The sequence below is a fragment of the Rousettus aegyptiacus genome, unplaced genomic scaffold (assembly GCF_014176215.1).
Source record: "Rousettus aegyptiacus isolate mRouAeg1 unplaced genomic scaffold, mRouAeg1.p scaffold_m13_p_4, whole genome shotgun sequence".
NCBI classification, from domain to species: Eukaryota; Metazoa; Chordata; class Mammalia; order Chiroptera; family Pteropodidae; genus Rousettus; species Rousettus aegyptiacus.
The window spans coordinates 131,407,713-131,432,093 of NW_023416307.1; the positions used below are offsets into that span (position 1 = coordinate 131,407,713).

Here is a 24,381-nt window from a genome sequence, read left to right on the forward strand (position 1 = left end):
TGGGCCTCACCCTGGACCAATCCGAGCCTGGGTGGGGCGGCCAGGACCAATCCCTACAGCGCCCAGGGGCGGGATCTAGGCGAAGTCAGGCGGGGTGAAGTCGTTGGCATTGGGACCCTAGGGAAACCGAAACCTTCCTCTGGATTGGGTCTGGGCCCGCGTCGGGGTGAACGTGCATCCGGGGTCCAGGACGCGGAGGGAGGGGGGTAAATAATGCTACATCACAGTGCAGCACCTGTGGGACTTCCTGAGCGGGTCTGAAGAGTGAGGCGCACCGAAGGGTTTGTAGTCCGAGTAGGACTTAATTTGAGATGAATCCAGGGAGCCAGAGGAACCATAGGGATAGTTCAGGGAACTCTGGTTTGGTCTGGATGGTACAGGAGGGACAGGGGCTGGGGTCGTGGGATAGGAAAGAAGTGAGGCGGAGTTGGCTTTAGAGACAGGGCCTACCCTAGGGCGATGGGGATGGAGAGAAGCCATGGGTGTATCAGCTGTCCTGAGTGGTGGGATTGAGGGGACTCATGGCTGATTGAACATTGGCGGAGAATTGTGCTAGGATGAGGTCAGAGTTTCTGGTCTGGGTGGATGATGGTGTCATTTTTTGAGTTGGGAATCGTAGGAGGGGGTGGTCATTGTAACTGCAGGTCTAGTCTGGAATTGGAGGTGGTGATCAGCGGAGGATAGGATAGCTAGGATCAATGAAATTTTCTGAGGAAGGGTCAGAGGAAAGAAAGAGCCGTGGGTGAAACCCTGTGGGCACAGGAAGGAGGGTGAGGAAGGTTCAGAAGTAGAAGACGTGCCCCAGGCTTCCTAGACTTTTCCCTCGCCCACCTCAGATCATTGAGCCGCGAAGGAAGGTGGGAGCAGCACACCCCCAGGGCACGGAGAGCTACACAGGGCCTGATGCTGAGGAACAGGGACTCAGGATCTGTCGCCACAGGCCAGGCCTTCCACACCTTTCTGAGGCGTTGCACTCTGCAGATTGCATCTACATCAGGAGTTAATATTTATTGCACAAGGGAAAGGAGGAGGCAGCTCCTTGAGAGGGCCTGGGCTTAAAGTCACAGCCTGTGAGTGACAGCATGGGATAGGAAAGAGCCTAAAAACCCCATTCAGACACAGGCTCATGACCTTAACCAGTCATTCAAGTCTCATGTCTCCAGTTATGCATCTGTTAAATGGATATACCAACCTATTTAGGGATATTGAGAGGTTAAAGTACTTAGAACAGTGCCTGCCCCACATAAATTTAGCCATCCTTGGAGTCAGGAGTGAGGCAGGATGCTGTGTCTTATTTTAAAGACCTGCCAGTTGGAACTCAGCCACTCATATCAGGCCTCAGCATCCCAAAAGGAGAGCGAGATGTCCTTGGCATCTTTCCTAGCTTAGTCTTTTGAATAAAATGGCAGGGACATTGTCTACTAACACGTCAACTGGATCAAGGTGATGAGACTGTAGGTTTGACTCATTATCCCATTAGAGTTTTAGGGCACTTGGAAATGGCCCTGGTTAAACATTAGAATCACCTTGCAAAAAGCTCGTAAAAACTGCCAGTTCCAGAGTTCCACCCTAGACCAACTGAATCAATCTCTGGTGGTGATGCTGAGGCTTAGGTGGTTTTTACGTGTGTTTCAGCTGACTCTAATAGCAACCAGGGCTGAGAATCAGTGCCTTAACCCTTACCCCTAATACTAGACTGGTTTTTCTCCTAGACTGGCTTCCTTGAAGGATTTAGGGCCAAAAGTGCCCTTTCCAGCGCTTTAGGCTGTTGTATTTTGCCTTCCTGATTGCTTGAGGAGGCTTTAAAAAATGAAGTCTGCTATTTCTAAGATAACATGGATAACTCCGAAACCAAGGCAACAGCTATCCAAGAATTAATGACTTTGGAGACCTGAGCTTTATCAGGATGAATGAATATGGAAGTCTTCAAGCCTCCCCAACTTTGCCTCCCTTTCCACACTGCTCCTTGCCTCTACCAGGAGAGCTCAGCCTCCACACCTCCCTCCTCCCTTTCCCCATTTCGCCATCCTAAGGCAAATTACCCAGGTTGAAGGCTGGAGGTAAATGGCTGAGCAATGCCATATGTGCCTCAAGAGCATGATTTTGAGTACCAAGTTCTTACTGGTACTCAAAACTAAAAATAACTCAGTGGTCCACCTCAGAGGTTACTAGGGAATGAATTCGTTATTTTAAAAACAATGAGGAAAAGAATCAAGCATTTATTCTGTCTTTTTTACATGGGCTCCACAGGACTACCAAATAGTTGATGGGGGAAGTTTGTCTATGTAGAGTATTTCAGTTAATTGAAGAAGACAGAGGCAATCAAAATTTTACCATTTTTCTTATTTTTAAACTTTAAAGGATTAATAGATCCTAAGGATTGATCATCAATGGCTGCTAATATCACTAAAAGAAAACCAGCTATTTTTTGCCTCATGATGGAAGAACACACACTTCCTATGAACTATTCTTGCTAATAAATAGAATTTGGATCTGGATGTGACTACCATTTTATAAAAAATGCAAAAGAACATCTTTAAATATCAGGAAAAAGCTCGAATGATCCATGTGATAGTGGATCGAGTTGGAGATATCAGTCTGAATTTGTGTTTAACTTAATTTAGATACAGATGGTTACACAAAAATATTTATAGATATGTATATATCTTAAGACACTGTACATGTATATTTCTTTGCTCTGTCATCTGAGGGGACCTAAAAGGAATGATACCTCAGTATCAATAAGCATACCCGCTGCCCAGATCTTGATTTCTAATACCATTTTCCAGTAAAAAAAAAAAAAAAAAAAAAAAAAAAGTTCCTTGGAGGAATGGCTGATTCAAGCACTGGAGCAGGAAATATACATGACAAAAACATGACGAAACTGGAGCATCTTGTGATTCCAGAAAGTAAGGAAGTATACCTAATGGGGAAAAAAGTGTCGATGGGAGCATGTGAAAGGGACAGGGACACAGGAGCCTACTGAGAGAGTTCTCAATGGCCAAAGCCGAAACAGTTTGAGCAAAAAATTAATAAAGTTATATTAGATCACAGGTTCCTACTGATATAAATAATGAATAAAGAAATAAGTGAGTGAGAAGAGACAATTCTCCCATGCAGAGAAGTTTGAAATAACGTAGATACTCTGCCCTTAAGGAGGTAAAGCACAGCCGTTTACTCCTTAGTGCGGGTTGTGAATAGTGACTTCCTTCCAAAGAGGACAGTATGGAAAGAGGGGGTTGAGGGTGGGCACGATTTGTAACTTCGTGGGGAAATCTGACAAACGTTACTTTAGCCAGGTGACCAAGGTCAACATCAACAGTGATAAGTCATGTTGATAGTGTATGTACCCTTGATATGATGTAATGAATAGGGCACTTAACTATATTTGTGGTCTTCCTCCCAAAATGACATAACCCCAGTCCAATCATGAAAAAAAGCATTAAATTCTAAAAAGAGACATTCTACAAAATACCTGACCAGTGCCCCTCAAAACTATTAAGGTCAGCAAACACAAGGAAAGCCTGAGAAACTGTCTCAACAAAGAGGACCCTAAACGAGTCATCATGACTAAATGTAATGCAGTATTCTGGGTCAGAGAAAGGACTTTAGATAAAAGCCAAGGAAATATGAATAAACTATAGACTTTGATTAATAGTAATGTATCAATTCTGGTCCATTATTGTAACAAATAATGCCATACTAGTGTAAGATGTTAATAATAGGGGAAGCTGGGTGGGCTCTATGGGAACTCTGTACTTCAGTGTTTTTCTATAAATCTAAACCTTCTAAAATAAGTTTGTAAAAAATCAGGAGGATGCAATCAGTAAAATCTAGACTGAAGGAAACTTTCCAAGACAAATGACTTGGTTTCTTCAATAAATGAGTTACAAGGGTAAAAAAGATATGGAGGCAAAATCTATACATTAAAAGAGATTGAGGAAACATATCATCTGAAGCAATTGGACTTTATTTGGATTCCAATTTGAAGAAACTAAGAAAAAGTAGGACAGTGGGGGAAATGTAAATGTGACTGGATATTTGCTATGTGGGAATTACCATTTTTTAAAGTGTGATAATATTACTGTGGCTCTAAAAAAAGATTATCTTTTAGAGACACATGCTGAAATATTTATGAATATGATAAAAAGTAATCCAGTCAGGAGGTAGGGGGTGAGAGTATAAATAAAATAACATTGGCCATGAATTGATTATTTTTGAAGCTGAGTGATGGTTCTATAACAAGGGCTTATTATATTATTCTCTTTACTTTTATATAGTTTGATGTTTTCCATTGTAAAAAGTTGAAAATAAAAAGATATTTGACTTCTCCTGAAGTTCAAGGTAAAGGTTGTAATTTACATTTGAATAAAGCTTTACATTTTGCAAAACCACATTACAGGCGGGATCCCTTTTGGTCCAGGAGAGGGAGAGAGGTTAGGGGTCTAATCTCACTTTTTAGGCAGAAAGGAGACTGTGACCAATATCTATCTACCATCTGCCAGGAAATTTAAAATCATTGTATTTAATTCTCCTAAATTTTCCCAGGTGTTTAAAATGCAGAGCCAAGGTTGAAAGCTGCCGATTTTGAAGAATATACAGCGGTGGGGTCCGGGGAGGAGACACCGCCAGCAGAAAGCTGCCAGGTAGAGCCAGTCGGGTTTTATCCACCAGGACTTCCTGCAGGGGCTAGATTCTGTTGTATTTTAGGCTCTCACATACCGGAACTCACAATCAGGAGCCTTAGAAAAGGTGGCATTCTACAGAAGCCAGCCCTGTTCTTGGTTGCTTGCAGGTCCAGCATCAAAAACATACACTGCTTGTGTTGTCTGCAGCTCGTTAGGGGGATCCATTTCACTATAAGAGCAGAACTTTTCTGACACATCCAGCTTCATGCCTGGACCTCTTCACCTAAAAACCCTACAAGAACCTCAAACCCAACATGCCCAGGAATGAACTCCTCTCCCCGCCCCCCTCCTGCCCCCCATCTTCATCTCCGTGCATGGCCCAACACCTACCCAGTCACCCGTGCTGGAAGCCTGGAAATCCCCATGGACGACTCCGCCCCAGCCCAGTCAGTCTTCGCCTCCCAGGTCCCTCTCATTGTCTCCTCTCTCAGTGCCCTGGTTTCATCAGATGAAGGTCAGGCCTTCATCCTTTCTCATCTGGACTGTGCCTCCTAACTGCTGTTGTGTCTTGCCTCCAGTCTCACTCTTCAAACCTGCGCTCCACACGGTTTCATGATCCAGCGAAAAGCCATGCCCTGCCGATACCCCTTCAGGGGCTGCCTTTTTCTGCAGGATACAGCAGAGTAAACTTAGCAGCTCAGGTGTGGGCTCTGCTTTCTATATTAGTGATCTATTGCTGAAACGTATTGTATAATGTAGTGACTTAATACAACAATAAACGCATTATATCACAGTGTCTTTGGGTCAGGAATTACAGAATGGTTCAAGCTCAGCGTTTCCCGTGAGGTTTTAGTCCAGATGTCATCCAGGGCTACAGTCAAATGAAGGCTCGACGAGGATAAAGAATTTGCTTCCCAGGTGGCTCACTGACATGGCTCAAAGTTCAAAGTTGATCCTGGCTGTTGGCAAAAGCCTGTTTCTCACCACATAGATCTCTCCATAGGATTGCTTGAGTGTCCTCCTGACGTGGTGGCCGGCTTCCTTCAGAGTGAGCGATCCAAGAGAAAACAAGATGGAATCCATATTTTTTATGACTTTGTCTTAGAAGTCATACAACATCACTTGTATAGTAGCCCAGCGGGTCACGCAGGCCACCCTAATGCAATGTGAGAGGAAAGTTCACAGTAGGAACACCAGAAGTGAGGATCGGGGGCCATCTTGGAGGCTGCCCCCAGACCCTCCTCTCAAGTCTGGCAATAACCACTCCAGCGCTTTATGTACCACCAACACAAGAAGATTCACGTTCCCAGAACCTACACGTCTGTGTCCTGTGTCTTCTATCTTAGTGTCTTCATGCTTGCAAGATCTTTTATTTTCTTGGTCAATTTTTTTTCCAGCTTTATTGTGGCATAATTTGACAAAAAGTTTCTATATTTAAATGGTACAGTGTAGTGATTTGAGATACACTGTGAAATGATTACTACAATCAAGCTAATTAACATCACCTTGCATAGTTACCATTTTTGTGTGTGTGGTGCAAACACTTAAGATTTCTTAGCAAATTTTAAGTATGCAGTAATATAGTTATTAATTATAGTCACCATACTATACATAGATCTCCAGAACTTGTCCTGTATAACTGAAACTTTCTACGTTTCAGCCAACATCTCCCCATTTTCCCCACATCCCAGCCCCTGGCAACTACCATTCTATTGTTTTCACGAATTTGACTTTTTTAGATTCCACATATATGTGAGATCATGCAGTATTTGCCTTTCTGTGTCTTGCTTATCACACTTACAATAATATCCTCCAGATTAATCCTTGTTGTCTCAAATGGCAGGATTTCCTTTTTTAAGGCTGAATAATATCTCATTGTGTATATAGGTAAATATGTCACATTTCCTTTACCCATTCATCTGGTGGCAAACATTTAGGTTGTTGCCGTTGCCTGGTGAATAGTTATTCAAAATCGTGTGCCTAAACTTAATGCCTGGTACAGGATGCAAACTCAATACATATTGAGCTAAAATGCAAGAAAGAATCGACCACTTCTGCAGAAGAGATCGTTGTGGTAGGCTCTATGCGTCTGTGCAGCATTCCCTGGAAACACACTGAAAGCCAGGGAAGAGAGTTCATGGTTTACCTGCCATTTTGCAAAAGGGTACCCAGATTTATTTGAGAAGTCAAAGAATCATTTAATTAGAAGTAAACTTTTCCCTAAATTTGTAAAAATCAATGCCAAAAAGCATCGAGCCCAAGGACTTGACAAAAGATGATGTCTAGAGAAGGAAGTTATATTGGTTGGGTTATTGCCATAATAATGCTTAATAAACAACCACAAAACCCAAGTAGCATACAGCAATAAGCATTTGCTTCTGGCTCAGGACTTTGTGGATTGCCTAGAGCAGCTCTGCTTCATTCTTCAGTGGCTTAAGTGATTTCCACATCTCCCATTTTTACCTCTGTGATTGCTGGCCAAGCTGGTGAGGGCAGAAGCCCAAGAGAACATTATTAACTTCACCTGCAAGTATTCCACTGTAGAGTGATCACTCAGCCCAAACAAATTCCGTGGCCAAACTCAGTGTCAAGAGTAGGAAAAGATACTCCTCCCATTGGGGCGAGAAGTTACAAGAGAACAGTCTGGGGTCCAGGGAGGGGTGAATTGGAACCAAAATTTCAATCTTTCAAAGCAGGAAAAAGCTGTCATATTTTGGAAAGAAAAAAAATCTCTAGCCGTTAATTGTCTTTCAAACAAAATCTACATTTTGAAAATATTTCTATTGGAGTCAAACTTTCAATTCTGCATAAATGTTAATGATTCTGGTACTCCTAATCAATATGTATGAATATTTTATAATGTATGTCTGTTGTACCAAAGAACTGAGAGTCCTAAGGGTACTGGTAATGCTGCTAACTTTGGGGTCACACAGGCAGGTTATGAAATGTCAAGTGTATTGAAGCACTGTGCGGGAGGCATGGCTGGTCCTCAGAGCCCACCCACTTGCCTTTTCAGAGCTACTTTCTTTATGGCCTTCTCAACTCTTAGTCAACTGTCAGCAAATTTTTAATCAAGTGCTACCTGAAAATGACTGAAAGTTTGTACTTTTGGGATGTGCCACATGGTAGTAGAATCTTAGAAGCCTAAGAAGCCTTCAGGGATGAATCTGTAATGATGGGAGAGCAGGCAGCCTGACCATTAAGTTCATGTTTTTTCCTCCAAAGTTGAGAGCATCTTACAGGGTGTAAAGTATTTCTCCATGTTACAGGGAATTCCATTGGCAATATCATGTGCTTCAACTTATCACATTATCTTACATGTTCTTTACAGAAATCTTCAGACATAGGCAGGAAACTAAGACTCAGAGAAAATGACTTGCCCCACATCACACAGTAAATGGCAAGAGTGGGTCTAGAATCTAAGTCATCTGGAATTAAGTTCATTTTTTCATTATGCAGGTTGCGGCAGGTCTTTTTAAAACGTTCTTTACTATGTGTCTACCCCTGCCCCTCTCTCCATCCTCTATCTCTTTCTGTTGTTGTCTCTGTCTGTCTCTCTATCTCTGTCTGTCTGTCTCTCTCATACACACTCCCCCTTCTCTTTCCCCCATTTTTCATTTTGCTTTTTTATCATCTTGGTGGCATGGCCCCATTTCCTTCTGACACATTAGTTAGCGATCCCATTATCCTGAAAGAGGAGTAGGGTATGTTTTCCCCTTGAGCTACTGTTTAATGTTTCAGCTTCCTTTATCCTGAGCTCACTGTGGTAGCTGGACTCTTATAATAGACCTAGAGTTTTTGCTCCAGCCTCAGCCCAAATACATTAAATAATTAACTTCCATAACTCTCCTTTGTGTGTCTTATCTCTGCATCACCCAAAATAGCTGGTGGCATTTCCTCTGCATAAATAGAAAGCGGAAAGGTCAATTGGCATTTGTGAAATATATATATTTTTTACAAAGCAGAAAGCTAGCAGGGTCTCTTTATTCTCTTATTCCTGTGACTGTTTCATAACAAGCACCTTCCTAGTTCTCTAATTCCTCAGCCAATTTCCACTCATCATCTTGCAATTTGGTTAGTGATTAATACCCAGTCTGGTGTGTGTGTGTGTGGTACATGCTATTGAGTCGTCTCTGACTCATGGTGACCCTAAGAATGAGTGATGTTCCCGATGCTCTGTCCTCAGCAGCCTGGCCCAGCTCCTGTGGACTCACGCCTATGGCTTCTTTTAAGGGAGTCAATTCACCTCATATTTGGTCTTCCTCTTTTCCTGCTGGCTTCTATTTTTCTCAGCGCTATTGTCTCTTCCAAAGAACCCTGTTCCTCATGATGTGCCTGAAGTAGGGCAGCTTCAGTTTTGTCATCTTTATCACCAGCGATGTTTCAGGTGTAGTTTGCTCTAGGATCGACTGGTTCATCTTTCTGGCAGGCCAGGGGATCCGTAGCGCTGTCCTCCAAAATCATATTTCAAATCTTTTTTTTTTTTTTCCTATTAGCCTTCGTCACTGTCCAACTTTTTTATTCGTAAGTAGTAATTGGGAATACGAGGATGTGGATGATCTCAGCCTTGGTCTCTAATGCCACATCTTTGCTCTTGATGAGCTTTCTTAAGTCTACGTAATTCAATGAATTTGCTAATTTAATGTAAGGAGGTAGCAGAGAACAATGAAAAAACAAAAACAAAAAACCAGAGATCTCTACCCCAAAATTCACGAAATAAAAAGGAAATTCAAAACTAGACAAGGAATGTTGAACAACCAATAAAGAAACACATTATCTGCCCAGGAGAAAAGAAAAGGCGGGTGGAGACAGTACCCTCAAAATCCATACGAAGAGATGAAAGAGTGACAGATGCCTTTTCTTCCTCCCCCGCTCCCCACCCTCCGGTAACCACTAGTCTCTTGTCCATGTCCGTTAGTCTCTATTTGTTTGTCATGTTTATTTGTTGCTTTTAGGTTTATATCCCTACAAATAAGTGATATCATGTGGTTTTTGACCTTTCCTGTTGGGCTTATTTCACTTAGTATGATTATCTCGAGGTCCATCCATGTTGTCACAAATGACGATATTTCAGCTCTTCTTATAGCTAAGTAATATTCCATCGTATGTGATAAGAAGATTCCTATGAGGAAAACCCTATAATTCTAGAAACTGAAGTGAAAGTATTGGGAAGAAATAAATCACCGGGGGTAGGTAGGGTACTGATAGAATTATTTCAAACCACGCTGGAGTCAAGATTAACATTGAATGTGGCTAAGGGAGAAAGTGTTTTCCCACTGGTAATACTAAAAAGGTATTTTCTCCTTGTCCTCTTAAATCTTGTGCTGCTGCTCCCAGTGAATCAAATGAAAGGTAAACATAAGTGAGTTTCTTTCATAAGGCATGGAGCTGTGATCCAAAATGGTATTTCCTCCTAGTTCCTCCCCCCCTTTTTTTTAAGACTGATATGATGTAGAGCACAAGTCCCAGGAGGATAAGTGATTTTAAGTCTGCACCTGTCTTCCTAGACATTGTAGGGGATTAAAATATGCCATCCAAAATATGCCACATTGGCATAAGGATTATCTGGAGCTGAAAGCAATTAAGAAACAGCAGATGTTGGAAGAGCTCTGTCTTCCCTCGTTATACCTAAAAGCATACATTTCCCATGAGAAAAGTGCCCTTCATGGGCCAGGAAGAGGAAAATGTTCTTATCACTGGAAATGGGGTGTCAATGAGAGATGGATCTATACAAACAAAACTATTAAAATAATACTTATCTTCTATTAGTTCCCCCATATATCTCCTAGTCACTTTCCCAGTGTAACTTCTCCCAACCCCATCTCTACACACTAACAGCTCAAATCCCTTGTCTTGTCACTTCTCCGCAAATGTATTCCTCTTTTGTCAATAGCATATAAACTCTCAGGCCTGACTGCTGCTTTGACCTTTTCACTTCTTTCTAGAAAGCCCCCCGCCCCCATGCCACGTGAAAATAGTAATATTAGATAAACACTGTATGCTTTTTCTCCTGTTAATCCGTCTTTTGACAGTTCAATTTGTAGGCTCCAGTCACAGAACCTAAGAGGGTAGAGGAAGTCTTATCTCCCTTTATGACATGTTCTTAAGCCCTGGACAGTATCTTTAAACGTGTGTAGGTTCAGGAAGCTACTCAAGCAAGTATAGTGTAGCTCCTCAGTTGAAAACACCCATGCACAGTAGTTAAGATCATGGGTGCTGGAATCAGACAGACTTGGGGTGAAATCCCAGCTCAGCTTCTCATAGCTGTGTGACTAACCAGGTTACCTAAGCTGAGCATCCTCAGCTGTAAAATGGGGTAATATCTCTCCCTCTCCCCCCACGACCCTTGATGAGGAAAAGCTAAAATAGGTGATTTATTTTGTAACCAGGAAAAATATATTTATTACATAGAATAAGTCTTCACTATATTATGGACAAGTCTAGGGAATAAATCATAGGAGAGAATCGCTTTTCGGATTTTTTACCCAGGTCCTTACGCACAGGTATTTCTTGCTTATTAGCTATGGAAGAGCTAAGTGGACCAAAAACAGGTCACTTGAGATGGGTGTGTCTGACTCCCGGGCAGCAGCTCAGTGTGTCAGAGGCCAGTGTCCCAACAGTTTTCAAGAGCTGGCTGGCCACAGTCCCTGGAGACCCAGGGCAGTCAGGCACAGAGTCCGTCCCCCAAGTGGAAATGGTAAAGAGCAGCTGGCTTCTCCCGAGTCATCCTCAGGGTGATCTAACCCCAGTGGAAGCCCTGGGGGTATGTTTGTGGGAATATTTTCCAGGGAGCCAAACTTGATGCATAAGCTTATCTCAGAGTATAGACCCAATACCGACTGGCTTATGACTCTGAGTATAGGCGGAACTGTGTGTTTGCTACTCTCTAAATTCCTTTTCATAAGAAACTGAAAGTACAGATAGTAGCTCCAGCTATGTACCCGTTTCCTGTAACAGAGTCCAGCTTACGTGTTGAACAGATTTTCACTGAAAGGTGTCCCCTTGAACTTGTTTGCTTTTGACACTTGTTCGTGATGGTTCTGGAGTATGGGTCCTTCTCCTGTTGTGATCAGCAATTGCTCCTCAAAGTAGAGGAGCTGATCAACTTCAAAACAGTCGCTGGCACGAGGCACCACTTTTTCCAGAGACGCGCGGATCTCTGCTTCGCTGGCATTCTGTCGCCGCGCTCCCTTGAGGTAATCATAGACCACCTCGAACACTTCCGCTCCCAGCTTCTGCACGGCTGACCTGCCAGACAAAATGGGAAAGGTAAACAGGAGTTATCCACTGAGGTCACCTTCAAAAAAATATATTTTTAAATCATTAATTACACAAATCACATTGTAACCTTGGGATTTAGAAAAAAAAAAAAGGAAAAAAATAACACATGATGTCTCTACCTTGAACAATTCAATGATATTCAACAAATAACTTCTCGAATGTCTATTATGTGTCAGAAACCTTTCCAGGGACAGAAATACAGCATTAAACACGTTGGGCAAACTCCTGCCCTCATGGAGCTTAACCTTTTAGGGTAGAGAACAAACAGATACATTTAAAAATACATTCATCCTAAAATGTCAGGCAACACCAAGTGTGCTCAGTGCAGTGAAGAACAAGCCAGCAGGGAGAGAGGCAGAGGACGGTGAGGGGCAGGGAGTCCTCTCTCTGGGGTGTCATCTGAGCAGAGATCCACATGAAGTGAGGCCAATTCTAAGGAGAAATTGAAGTGAGCTAAACATGTCATTGAAATATCGAGAAAACCAGTGTGACTGGAGTTGGGGAAAAATGAGGGTGGGAGAGAGGACAGTGGGACCTGAAATGAAAGAAATATTAAGAATAAGAATAAAATAATAATGAGGGGGCAAGTAATTGTTTTATTAACCACGGGCACTTTTCTCTGCACTTAACCTTTACAACAGCTCTATGACGGCTTGTTTTCAAAGTTCTACTTTCCAGATGAAGAAACTGAGGCTGCAAGGGTAAGGGAATTTGGCCAAGTTCCCACCAAGAGCAGCATTCACTTCTGTGTTGGCCTCCAGTCCTTATCCATATGTAGCCATAATCTGTGCATAGTATGATCATATTGCCGTACCTAGAATTTTAATTTTGCTTCTATTTTCCTGTTTCTAGCTAGGGTCACAGACTGAAGGCCTATGAGCGATACTATTCCCGTGACAGATTTTGTTTGCTCAGCACTATGATTTATTTTTTTTTCTGGTTTATTATTATTTTCAGCATTTTAATGTAATGTCTTTAGGCAGGGACTGCACTCTGCACTCTCTCATTCCATATTTTATACTAGGCTGCTTCTCGCATCTCCTCTACCTGCCTGACTCCAGGGCACTCGAGTTTTATGAATTTTGATATACGGTTCAAAATTTATGTACCAACGTTTACATAATCATCCCTCCACCAAACAGTTAGCCTTTTTCACTGTAACCTTTTCTGCGTGAATGACTTTGGGAACACAGCTTTCTCATTTAGGCGAATACTTTCTGGCATCATTTCTGGGAGTGGAGGTATTTACATGGGTGTGTTCACTCTGTGGGAACTCACATATGTACTTATGATTTCTGCACTTTTCTGTATCTATGTTGAGCTTGATTAGAAGATAAAAAGTTGTGTGAGAAGGGAATTAGTAGGTCAAAAGGTATAAGTATTTTTATAACTTTAACCTTGAAAAAATGCTTCTTTATTCTTCATTTCAATGGACCGGGTGAGAAAAAAAAAAGATTAGCGTTTAGAGGTTTTTTCATTTTGTTTTTGTTTTCAGAATTTTTAAAACATTACTGCCAGATGGTAATGATGGCATGTTAACAATAACATGGAAAGCATTCATCACAGACTCTTTCACACACTTTATAAGCTTTTATTGTGCAGTACTCTTCATTCTTGTAACCTCTAGGACACAGGATCTCTGCTAGGTTTTGTGGTAGGTAAAAAGGAGAATAAGTAACTGATCCTGCTCTGGTTCAGAGGTTAGGAATTATAATGCAAACTATATACATTTTAACTTTTAACTATCATGCTCATAGTAATTCAGAGCTTACAAGATACTTTTACATTCATTTTCTCAAATCATCCCTGTGAACTAGGCAATTCATTTTACAGATAAGAATAAGTAGGCCCACTTTTCAAAACCCATACAGCTAGGGCTGGGAATTTCTGGTGCTAGAGAGCTCACAGCCCCAGGGCCCCATGTCATCCAGTTCGAGTCTGTTTCTCACCTTCAACCAAGAGACTACCAGGACCAATTCCAGCATGCCTCGCATCCTCACTCACCTCAGTCACGCCTCCTTAACTACTTGCACAGCACTTGGAACTCTCGGGTAATTTTCTTCTATTTTTTGTGTATATTTGTTTCTCTCTCCCACTCCCCTAATGAACATGTAAGTTCTGTGAGGGAGGGACTCAGCGGCTAGAATAGGACCGGGCACGTAGAAAGTGCTCAGGAAATATTTACAGAATGAAGGAAGGACTTAAACAGCTATTAAGTATCATGAGAAAAGTATAGAGTGCTATGAAAGTTTACAGCTGGGAAAATCCGAGGACGCCCTGTGGGGGAGGAAAAGGCGCCATGTAACATGGGCCGTGGCTGCTGGAGGGGAACCCGGTGGCAGCCAACAGTGGGACTGCTGGGAAATCAGCCAGGCAGTTTGGCAGGTGAACAGGACGCATGAAGAAGAGGGCGAGAAGCAGATGAATGTAACATTAAAGAAAACTTAGCGTTTGACTAGTCATATCACCCACTGATGATAAAGAAACTCACAATGCCCCCTGAAACCATAATAACTAACAGTTTTTGAGCTTTATATGTCAGGCTCTATCTGGGCATCTCCTCATATCATCCCATTAAATCTTCATAACAATTATGAATAGATACTGTTATTTCCATTTTACAGATGAGAAAAGTGAGCCATGAGAGGGTATTAACTTGCCATTGCCACATAGGTTTTAAGTGGTGGAGCTGTGATATAAATTCCAGTAGCTTTATTCCTGGACTTACTCTTTTTATCATGATGGATTCAGAGAGACTGGAGTTGAATCTTGACTCTACCCTTCACTGGCTGTGTGATTGGGCCAGTTACTTAACCTCTCTGAGCCTTGAATGTTCATATGTTAGTGCAGACTACACACACACACACACACACACACACACACACACACACACACACCCCTTAGCAGAGTACCTGTCAGCTACCAGGAGCTTAAAAGACTTCGTTTTACTATCATGCACGTTATTGTTGCTTTTCCACTAGTGAATTGCATAGTAATCCTATTTTGGCTTAACTGGAAGCATGGGCCACTTTTTAGTTTTGCTTCTTGTTAATACGCTATTTTAAATATTTTTACCTTCTCTGACTGATTAAAAAAAAAACAAATAAATGATACAGGAAGGCCACTGACACAGTGGAAGTTAAAAAAAAAGTCATTTCATAGAAATAATCATAAAAACCTAGTTTAGCAGAAAGCATTAAGAGAACACATACATTATTCTTCAGGCATAGTTTCAGAAAGCTTTGAAAATAATTTTATAGGATATAAGAAATCCCCGCACATCAAATATGTATGAGCCCCTGCAGAAATAGAAGGGCGCCGTGTATTTTCTCCTCAATACTGCTGTCTTAGCAGTCATTTGGTGCTAACAGGCATCAGGAATCTTTACTGAGGATGAATTCTGTGCCCCTTCTCTCCACGCCTAATATTTCAAATGGCTGTCTCTGGATCTGGGGGACAAAGACAGAACGGGGCTCTCTACAGATCTGTACGCTTTGCAGGTCTCTACAGAAACTGCACTACTAATGCTGGGGCAACACATGGCTGTCTCCGATGGGACATGCGACTGTCAGGCCCCCTTCTGTAAGTGGCACTTGCCTTCTGCTCCGTCCACCCTGGGCAGCAGAATCTTGAGTGGAACTATTTGTTGGGTACCATTAAAGCTAACCATTCCGGTAAGGGTTATTTTATGTGTGACCTAAACACTCTCTGTTTTTCATAATCAGTAGATGTAGATGGATAAACTCACTGACCAAAACCAAAATCCAGCTAGACATTGTTTACAAGAGTCACGCCTAAAACATAGGACATTGAATGGTTGAAAGTAAACAAACAAACAAGAGACATGCCAGGAAAATCATAAACAAAAGAAATCTGGAGGTAGCTATATTGGCATGAGACAAATAGGTTTGTTTGTTTTTTCTTTAAAAAAGCATTATTAGGATAAAGAATTCCACTAGATAATAAAAACCATTTGATTCATCAGGAAGAAATAAAAATCCTAAACTGGCATACATCTAACAAAATAGAATCCAATGACATAAAACACTATGGGGAGAAATTGTCAGATATGTCTTCGTAATGTGGGATTTCAGTACCTTGCTCAGTTATGGATAGGTGAATATTTGAAAAAATTAGTAGTGATGTAGAAAATCTGAATACACTTAAAAACCTAACCTTAATAGATGCATATAGAACCCTCTCATTCCCTGTTGATTAGAACCCGCAATCTTCCCAGACTCTCATGTAACATTTATCAAAACTGACCATATACTAGACACCAATTCAAGTCTCAATACATTTCAAATAATTAATTTTATACAAAATCTAGTTATACTAGACCACAGTATAATTGATAGCAATCTGTAACTAAAATATGGATGAAACATTACCACGTTGGTACATTTATTTATTCCAAATAAAGTATGGGTCAATGAAGTAATCAGGCATGTTATAAACAGACTTGTTTTAAGCCAAAAGAAAAGTGATAGGGCTCAAGTATTGTAATATTGCAGTGTAAATTTATTCTGACACTTGGAAAACATGCTGCAATAATTCTGCAATGAATATTTTAGGAATCATAAAATAGAAAATTCTACTTAAGGGGACTCTGTTGCTGTTATCTAAGGTTTGAGAAGAAAGGGGAATGCTCCCTATGCTTTTCGAATTAAAGAAAGGGGTCTAAGTTTGCTTTTTCAAAGGGAGGGAGAGGAGGAGAGATGGGAGGGGTGGTCAGGAACCACTCCTTTAGTCAGGTGGGTATCTCAAATGATAAAACTTACATTTTCAAATGAAGAGAACTTATATTTTCTTTTGGGGGGGGTGAGATTAACATTTATTTTATCTATTTTGAATTTCATTAAATTTATTGGGGCGACATTGGTTAATAAGATTATATAGGTTTCAAGTGTACAATTCCATACTATCTCATCTGTATATCGCTTTGCGTGTTCACCACCCAAAGTCATTTCTCTTTCTGTCACCATGTATTTGAACCTCTTTACCCTTTTCTAACCCATCCTCATCCCCTTTCCCTCTGGTAATCACTATACTGTTGTCTGTGTTTATGAGTTTTTGTTTGTCTTCTTCATTTGTGGGTTTTAGTTTTATATCCCACATATGAAGAACTTATATTTTCATTCTTTTTCATCTATTTCTTCCTATGTTCCATACCCCTTATCAATTTTATCAAGTCTTTCAATTGTTTAAGGGTTCCTAAATATCCTCTTAGTCCAGGTGCTTCATTTATGGGCCAGTGCTCTTCGGGCTGGATCACGGTCCTGCTCCAGGCAGACACCTGGTGGAGGAGGACGCCTCCCCAGGATTCCCAAGAAGCTCCAGCTGCCTGGAGCAAATCCCCAATGCATTTGGCTGCCTCCCCAGCCAAAAAACTCCATTAAATCATAAGAGAGCGCTTTCTCTCTCCCCTGCCTATTTATTCCAAATTCTATCTCTCATCCTCCAAATCCTTTTACTGACCTCTTCTCATGCGTACTTTTTATTTGCAAACAATATATTTTATCACACATATTTATTTGCCCATCAATCATTGACTGCTCTGTGTGTCTTCTAATTGCCTAACTCTCGTACGGCCTCTAAAGAAGAGGACTGTGTCTGCTTAGTTCTCTATAAGGACGTCCTTACATTTTAAATATTATTTTAATTTTGAAACAATCTCATCTTTACAGAAAACTTACAGTTATAGCACAAAGAACTCTTTTTTCCCTGGGCCTTTTAAGAATAAGTTGTTGACCTGATGTCTCTTTCCCCTCATACTTTGTGTTTATTTTCTACAAATAAAGACATCCTCTCCATAACCACAAAGCGGACGTCAAAATCAGGAAATTAATATTGATACATTACTATTACTTAATTCTCTAATCCATTCAAGTTTCCTTAATTGTCCAATAATTCCCCTTAAATAAAAGGATCCAGGTCAAAATCATCCTGTGTTGCACTTATTTGTCATGTCTCTTTAGCCTCCTTCAATGACCTGGACACTTTGAAAGGTTTGAAGTGAGTTATTTTGTAGAATGTCCCTCAATTCGCACTGCCCTTGCCTATGGGAGTTACCAGCTCCCGCCTTCTGGCTGGCCCTCCTTAATTCGCCTGAAGACAGGAGTAGAGCCTCCCATTATCTTGGAGCATTATTAGAGAACTGCAGCTAACCACATCAAGAAGACCGTCCCTTCTCTTGGGTCCAAAAAATGTCCTAGTAATAACGGTAGTATCTTGTCACTTCCAGGTGCCATGTTCGTGATTCTTCCCCCCAGCTTTGTCCCTACTCTAGTGTAAGAAGTAAGGAGTCTTCTTATTTATTACATCACAGCTTGTGATGTAAGTTTCCAGAGGCTCAGGAAAGAATGCCCTGAGCATTCTACCTACTCGATCTCTCCTCGTGAGTGTCTGTTAGGAATCTTATAGTTATCACGCTCAATTGAATTTTTGATCTTCCCTCTAAAATATCCTAACACTGCAGCTTTCCCCATTTATGTTCAGGTCAGCTCCTGCCTTCCAATTGCTCAGGCCAAAAGCCTTTGAGTCATCATCCTTGATTCCTCTCTTTCCTCACACTCCAGTAATCCAGTGTCTCTCATCATGAGACCAGTTAGTAAATCCTATCAGCTCCATTTTCAGAATGTATTCAGGATCCCAACACTTCTCACCGTTTCTACCACTACCGTCCTGGTCCAAGTTACCACTATAACTGTGCAAATCTTCACTTCTTTAAAATGACGTTTTCTCATCTCTTTCTCCTTGCTTCAAACTGGCCTTGGGCTCACTTGCTTCTTTTCCTCCCTTATCCTTCTGCACACTGCACTACCATTCCCTTAACCATTAAGCCATAGTTAGCATCAAACAGTTTTAGGAACAAAGCCTTGAGTCTGTTGACCACAGACACTGTTTAGGTCAAACTAAAGATAACATCTTGCAGTTCCACACTCATGAAGGCTAAATGACCATACTGCATTCCCTCAAAACCAGACAGAAGGAGGCCATGACTGACATCAGGACCTGATGTAATGATCAGCTGTCTCCTACTCAAGCTTGGACCAATTAGCAGAGCCCACAACCCCAACTCCTTTAGCTAAAAAGTTTTTTTCCCTGTATAATCTATTCCCTAGAGGGCATCGGGGAGCCAGGTCTTTGAGCGCTAGCTCACCTGTGTCTCCAGGCTTGTTGACATTGACTTCCTTAAATAAGCCTCTGCCTTCCTTGCTGCAGACTCCTGTCCTATCTCCTTTGGCCTTGACACGGGCAAGTCAAAACAAACGCCTTGAGTTCGGTAACACCGTGTCCTCTTACCTGATTGCCGTAATAGCTTCTCAGTATCCCGCTTCTACCCTCCTTCTCCTACAGTCTATTGTCAGTTCAGTAACCAGAGTGAGCCAGATGCCTTCCTTCTCTACTCAAAACCCTCTACTGGCCTCCCCATCCCACTCGGAGTGAAATCAAGGTCCTTTCACTGGCTACAATATCCTGAGTGATCTTCCCACCATACCTCTCCAAACGCACTTTTCCCTCCCTCCCCTCACTCACTTCATTCCAGCTACACTGGCCCCCTTAATCTTCCTCAGACACACCGGGCACTTCCTACCCCAGGGCCTCTGCACTTGCTGACATCTCTGATGAGAATGTTCTTTCTCCAGACACCCATATGTCTCTCTCCCTCCTCTCCTTCAAGTCTTTGCCCTCAGGTCATATTTTCAGAGAGACCTACTCTGACTACCCTCTTTACAACTAGGGTGTAACCTTTACCCCACTCTGCACCTTCTACCTTTCCTGCTTCATATTTTCTTCTTTGCGCTTTGTTACTTTCTAGCATTCTCTACTTTTCCTTAATATTTTATGATTTGTCAACCACCCCATTGGAATATAAAGTCCATAGACCAGAGGTTATTTTCACTCTTTTTTGTCCCATTGCCTGGAACAGTGTCTGGCACATAGCAAGTACAAAATAAATACTAGGTGGATGAATGCATACATACCCTGAAAGCCAAATACAAAATAAATATGGTAATGTCATACGATTTCATTTAAAAATATATGTGCTTGTTCCAAGAATTAGCACACAGTGAAATGACAACCTAATTTTGCTAAGTACAGGATCACTTTTGTGATTTTTAGTTATTGTTTGTCAAGATAAAGCTCCAGTCAAGTGTAATTCTCAGTATTTTTTAAAAATATGAAACGCTTCATGAATTCGAGTGTCATCCCTGCACAGAGGCCATGCTAATCTTCTCTGTACCATTTCGATTTTAGTATATGTGCTGCCAAAGGAGGCACCGCGGTACTTACGATATTTTCATCCCTGTGCCAAATGGATTGGCTTTATGAGGCCTATATGGTCATCGTTGGATAAAAATGACCTCTTATATTTCTCTCGCTGGGAAGAAACAATCCTTTTTTTAATTTTTTTCTAATATTCAATGTGGACCATGTTCCTGCTGTCTTCTTTCATCTTTGCACCTCTGGAGCCATCTGGAGAGCAACTGAAATCTCCCAAAGCTGCCAAAAGCCCTAGCTGGCCCGCCGCAGGTGTGAGGCCTTAGAGAAGGGGACTCCAGAGGCCCAGAGGCCCTCAGAGAGAGTGAGCAGCCCCGACAGTTCTGTAGAGCAGATGTCACCGTTTGCGGTGAGAGTTAAATGAGAGAGAGAGAAGCACTGGAGGGGATTTTAGCCTCCTATTCTACACAGTATTTTAGCTTAACAGCAGAAAATGTTTAATACATTCTCCTCCTAGAAAAATAACGGGCAATTTCTCTTCAGGGAGAAGGAGAAGGAATGAGTTTCTACCAGTGCTGATGAGTCGTCAAGTTTATAAGCTCCCTTATCTCTATCACGGCAGAAAAAGAAACAGACAATTATCTTCCTTGCCTTAGAGCTGATTTGCCTCACAAACCATTTCTCTGCCCAGTAAAATTTCCCCAGTAATAGCTACATATATATTTTTGTTTCTAGGTTAATTAACCACTTAAGGAGCGTACAACTGTAAGCAAAGGGCCTTTTTTGTTCAGGTTTCTCCCCGACTCAACTTGGAGCCCAATGGGGACAGAAGACCTTTCTTAGCCATCTCTGTGTCCATCGGAGTCCTGGCACAAACAGCACCTAAGCACATTTTTAATGAGCACTTAGTAAATTTCCACAAATAAGGTAATTTTAGATTTTTTGTCAATGCTACAAAAAATAAATAAATAAAGCAGGGAAATGGAAGGTGGAGAGTGGGGGTGCCTAGTGAGGATAGAGGTAGAAAAGATGTTTTAGAAGATTTAGTACTGGAGTCTACGGCCACGCCACCCTGAACGCGCCCGATCCCATCTGATCTCGGACGCTAAGCAGGGTCGGGCCTGGTTAGTACTTGGATGGGAGACCAGATAGGAAGACCGAATGCTGTAGGCATTAAAAAAAAAAAAGAAGAAGAAGAAGAAGAAGATTTGGCACTGGCCCCATTTGACAGGCAGGCCCTGTCATCTGAACGTGCTTTCCCATCTTCCCGACGGGCCCTAATGCAGAGGAAGGTAGGCCTGCCTCTGACGCTGTGGGATGTGGCTAGACTACAAAGGAAGGCCAGCACACGTCTTAAGGATTGAAGCTGGGAGCCAAGCTAACAAACTGTTAAATAAAATATGATCTACCCTCTTACCTTGAAAAATTAATTTTATAAAGACCTGGAAGGCCAGGTTTTCATTCAGGTTTCTCAGATTCCTCAGGGTTCTGCCTTGGAATATGGCAGAGCTGGGTGAGCCAGCCCTGGGACTCCTATCCCTAGCTGTTGGCCTGTCCCCTTCTCTTCCTAGTCTGGCTCCACTTCCCACTGTGAGGGAGTTTTTGCACATATGTTTGCTACATCAGACCCTATGCTCAAGATCCACCCATGCCTATGCCTTTTTCAAACAGCCACCTCAAGCCTGCCATCCGACCCCAGACTTAGAGGTGTGCTAACCAGCAGCACAGACCACCCACGGGAGGAGGGACCTGCAGCAGAAATGCATCAACTCTGGAAATGGGCTTGGGGCCATTTGGGCAGAGAATTGCCGGTTCCCGGTACCAGGGCACAGTCTAACCAGGTAACATGGAAATGTAGGCTCTGAGTATACATACCCCCTTGTCTGCATGAACTTTGTGCTCTATGCTCCATGGGGAGGGATATAGCTGGAGGATGACTAAAGTGGAGCCCTCTACAGCACAGGCCCAGTGCGCCCCTCTCAGCTGGGGCCTATGGAGGGCAGGATACTTTTGCTAATTTAACAGAGGAAGGACTCTCTGAGGGGTAGGGATAAGAATGACATTTGAATGGAGACTTGACTGGTAAAGATGAATCATCCATGCCAGGATCTGGGAGAAGACCACTCCCAACAGAGGGAAGAGGAGATGCCCAGGCACTATAAGCTCTGTACGGAAAAAAAGAGGACTGGGACAGTTGGGGCCTAATTCAAGGGAGAAGAATGATAGGGGATGAGGGCAGATGGATAGGCAGGGGCAGGGACCTTAAAGGCCACGGTAAGATGTCCTGACTTGATCCTGGGTGCAAGGGGAGGCCTTCGGAGGATTCACATGGCCTGAGCCCTGTTATAATGAGATCACTGTGGGTGCTGTGTGAAATGATGAATAATGAGGAGTCAACATCAAAAACAAATCAACAGAAGCACCATTCGGAATGCTTCAATGCCCTTTATATAAGGATCTTTGTGATTCATTCTTCTTCAAATTTTAGGACCAAGAAGAACTCAACTCTCCTACTACGCTGGTTTCTGTAACTCGTAGGATTTCTCCCCTCGTCTAGGCCACCCGGAAGCTCAGAGCAAAGTTACTACCTATTTGCGGAGTAAACTGTTCATTTATGAATCTGGCATCCAGTCTCAGTTTTATATCTCACGACCCACATATGTTTTCATAAACTTTTTTAAAAACAGCATAAATTATACGTAAACAATAGTAATTACATAAATAAGTAGTTGCAATTCAAGAGCCTGGTACTGCACCGGCAGCGCCTTTGGCAATGTGGACGCATTTTGTTTTCGTTGGTCTTGTTTTGTTTATTTGGTGTCTTACAATTTGGGAACAGGTAGCAAGAAGATTTTAAATGTATGGTAGCCTTTGCTACTAAAAAATTATAGCAACTTGCCGAGAGTCTGTTTCCGATCTTTACAGACAAGCATGTGCAATGTCTTTTCATGGCACCACATCTCCCCCCCAACATTATCACAAGGATGACATTAAATATTTTAAGTATACAGAAAAAGTATAACACACAATACAATGAACCTCACATATCCAACTCCCAGTTTAAGGATTCCAGCATCAGCGAACACAGCTGATGCTCCATGAATCCCTCCCACCCCGCAAATCACAACCCCCTCCCAATCTCCAGAGGTAACCAGTATTCTGAACACTATTCTGGTGTTTTATCATCACCAAGCCTTTTAAAAATAATTTTACTATATACATAAATGTATATCCCTCAAAAACAAGTAGAACTGTTAACATTTTAAGTAAGTGGTATTATAGTTATTTTTTTGCTTGCCTTTTTTTGTTCAAAATTGTTGCTATATATCCCCTTTGTTTCTATAGCTCATTGATTTTTCACTATGTTTTATTTATTTCATCACTATTTCTTCTGTTTGAGTACATTTCAGGTTGTTTCTATCTCTCCCTAACCCCACACCCACTTTTACTAATAAAGGCGTTGTGAATATTCTTGCAGACTTCAAGATTCAATGTATCTTAAACTACAAAACATTAACATGGATGGAAAACTGAGCTTTTCAAACACAGGCTTATTATTTTCAGATCGATTTATCATCACTCATATTAGATCTTTTATAATGGCTTTGAGATGGATATTTTATAAGAACAGACAATCCATAAAGGATAGAATGACTTAAAAATCAGAATTATGACATTTTTGAAGAGTCACGTTAAATACCAAAAAATCATCTAATCAAACGCTTTCATTTTATAGACAAGGAAACTGATTCTAGAGTGGGGAAGGGGCTAGCCCAGTGGTGAGCACTGGGCTACAGAGAGTGCATCCTACACTGGGCCTCCCCGTGGTGGACACAGATATGAAATAGATATAAAATAAATAAATCTCCTGGCCTTTCCTTCTGTTCACTAAGCTCATTAAACGATGTATCATGAAATGTGGGCCACTTGATGAAGTCCTTCCTGGCTGAATTACATCTGTGCTTCCCTTGATCGATTCAAACCACATTTTTCACTTTTCAAAAGTCAATTTCACCCCCCAGCTTTGCTGAGCAGAAGCAAAGACCAGAAGATAAAACAGACATCCTAATCAAACACAGTAAGAATTATTGAATTCATAGAAGAAAATGAAATCACAAAAGGAAAAGAAATTAGAACATGAAAATGTTTGGAGGAGTTTCTCAGAGTAAGGATGAGTCCTTGGGGTTGGGAACTATGGGTTTCCTTGGAGAAGAGTAAATTTTAGAAGCTGCCTTTCGCTGGGCGA

At 41.7% G+C, this 24,381-nt stretch overlaps 1 protein-coding gene, 1 non-coding gene and 1 pseudogene across 5 annotated transcripts in view; 1 reads left to right on the plus strand and 2 right to left on the minus strand.

Moving 5' to 3' along the window:
* Window positions 1-9,692: 9,692 nt before the first annotated feature.
* NEK11 (NIMA related kinase 11) overlaps window positions 9,693-24,381 on the minus strand; it is a 198,672-nt gene continuing 183,983 nt past the window's right edge. For all 4 annotated transcript variants that reach the window (XM_016140280.2, XM_016140278.2, XM_016140279.2 and 1 more), the window contains one exon: window positions 9,693-11,876. In XM_016140280.2, coding sequence (XP_015995766.2) covers window positions 11,698-11,876 — 179 coding nt within the window. In that variant the 3' untranslated portion in view covers window positions 9,693-11,697. The remainder of the gene's footprint in view (window positions 11,877-24,381) is intronic.
* LOC118602307 lies at window positions 20,089-20,195 on the minus strand. Its single transcript, XR_004950657.1, has one exon. It is a non-coding gene; the product is annotated as a U6 spliceosomal RNA (small nuclear RNA).
* LOC118602035 lies at window positions 21,190-21,308 on the plus strand (annotated as a pseudogene).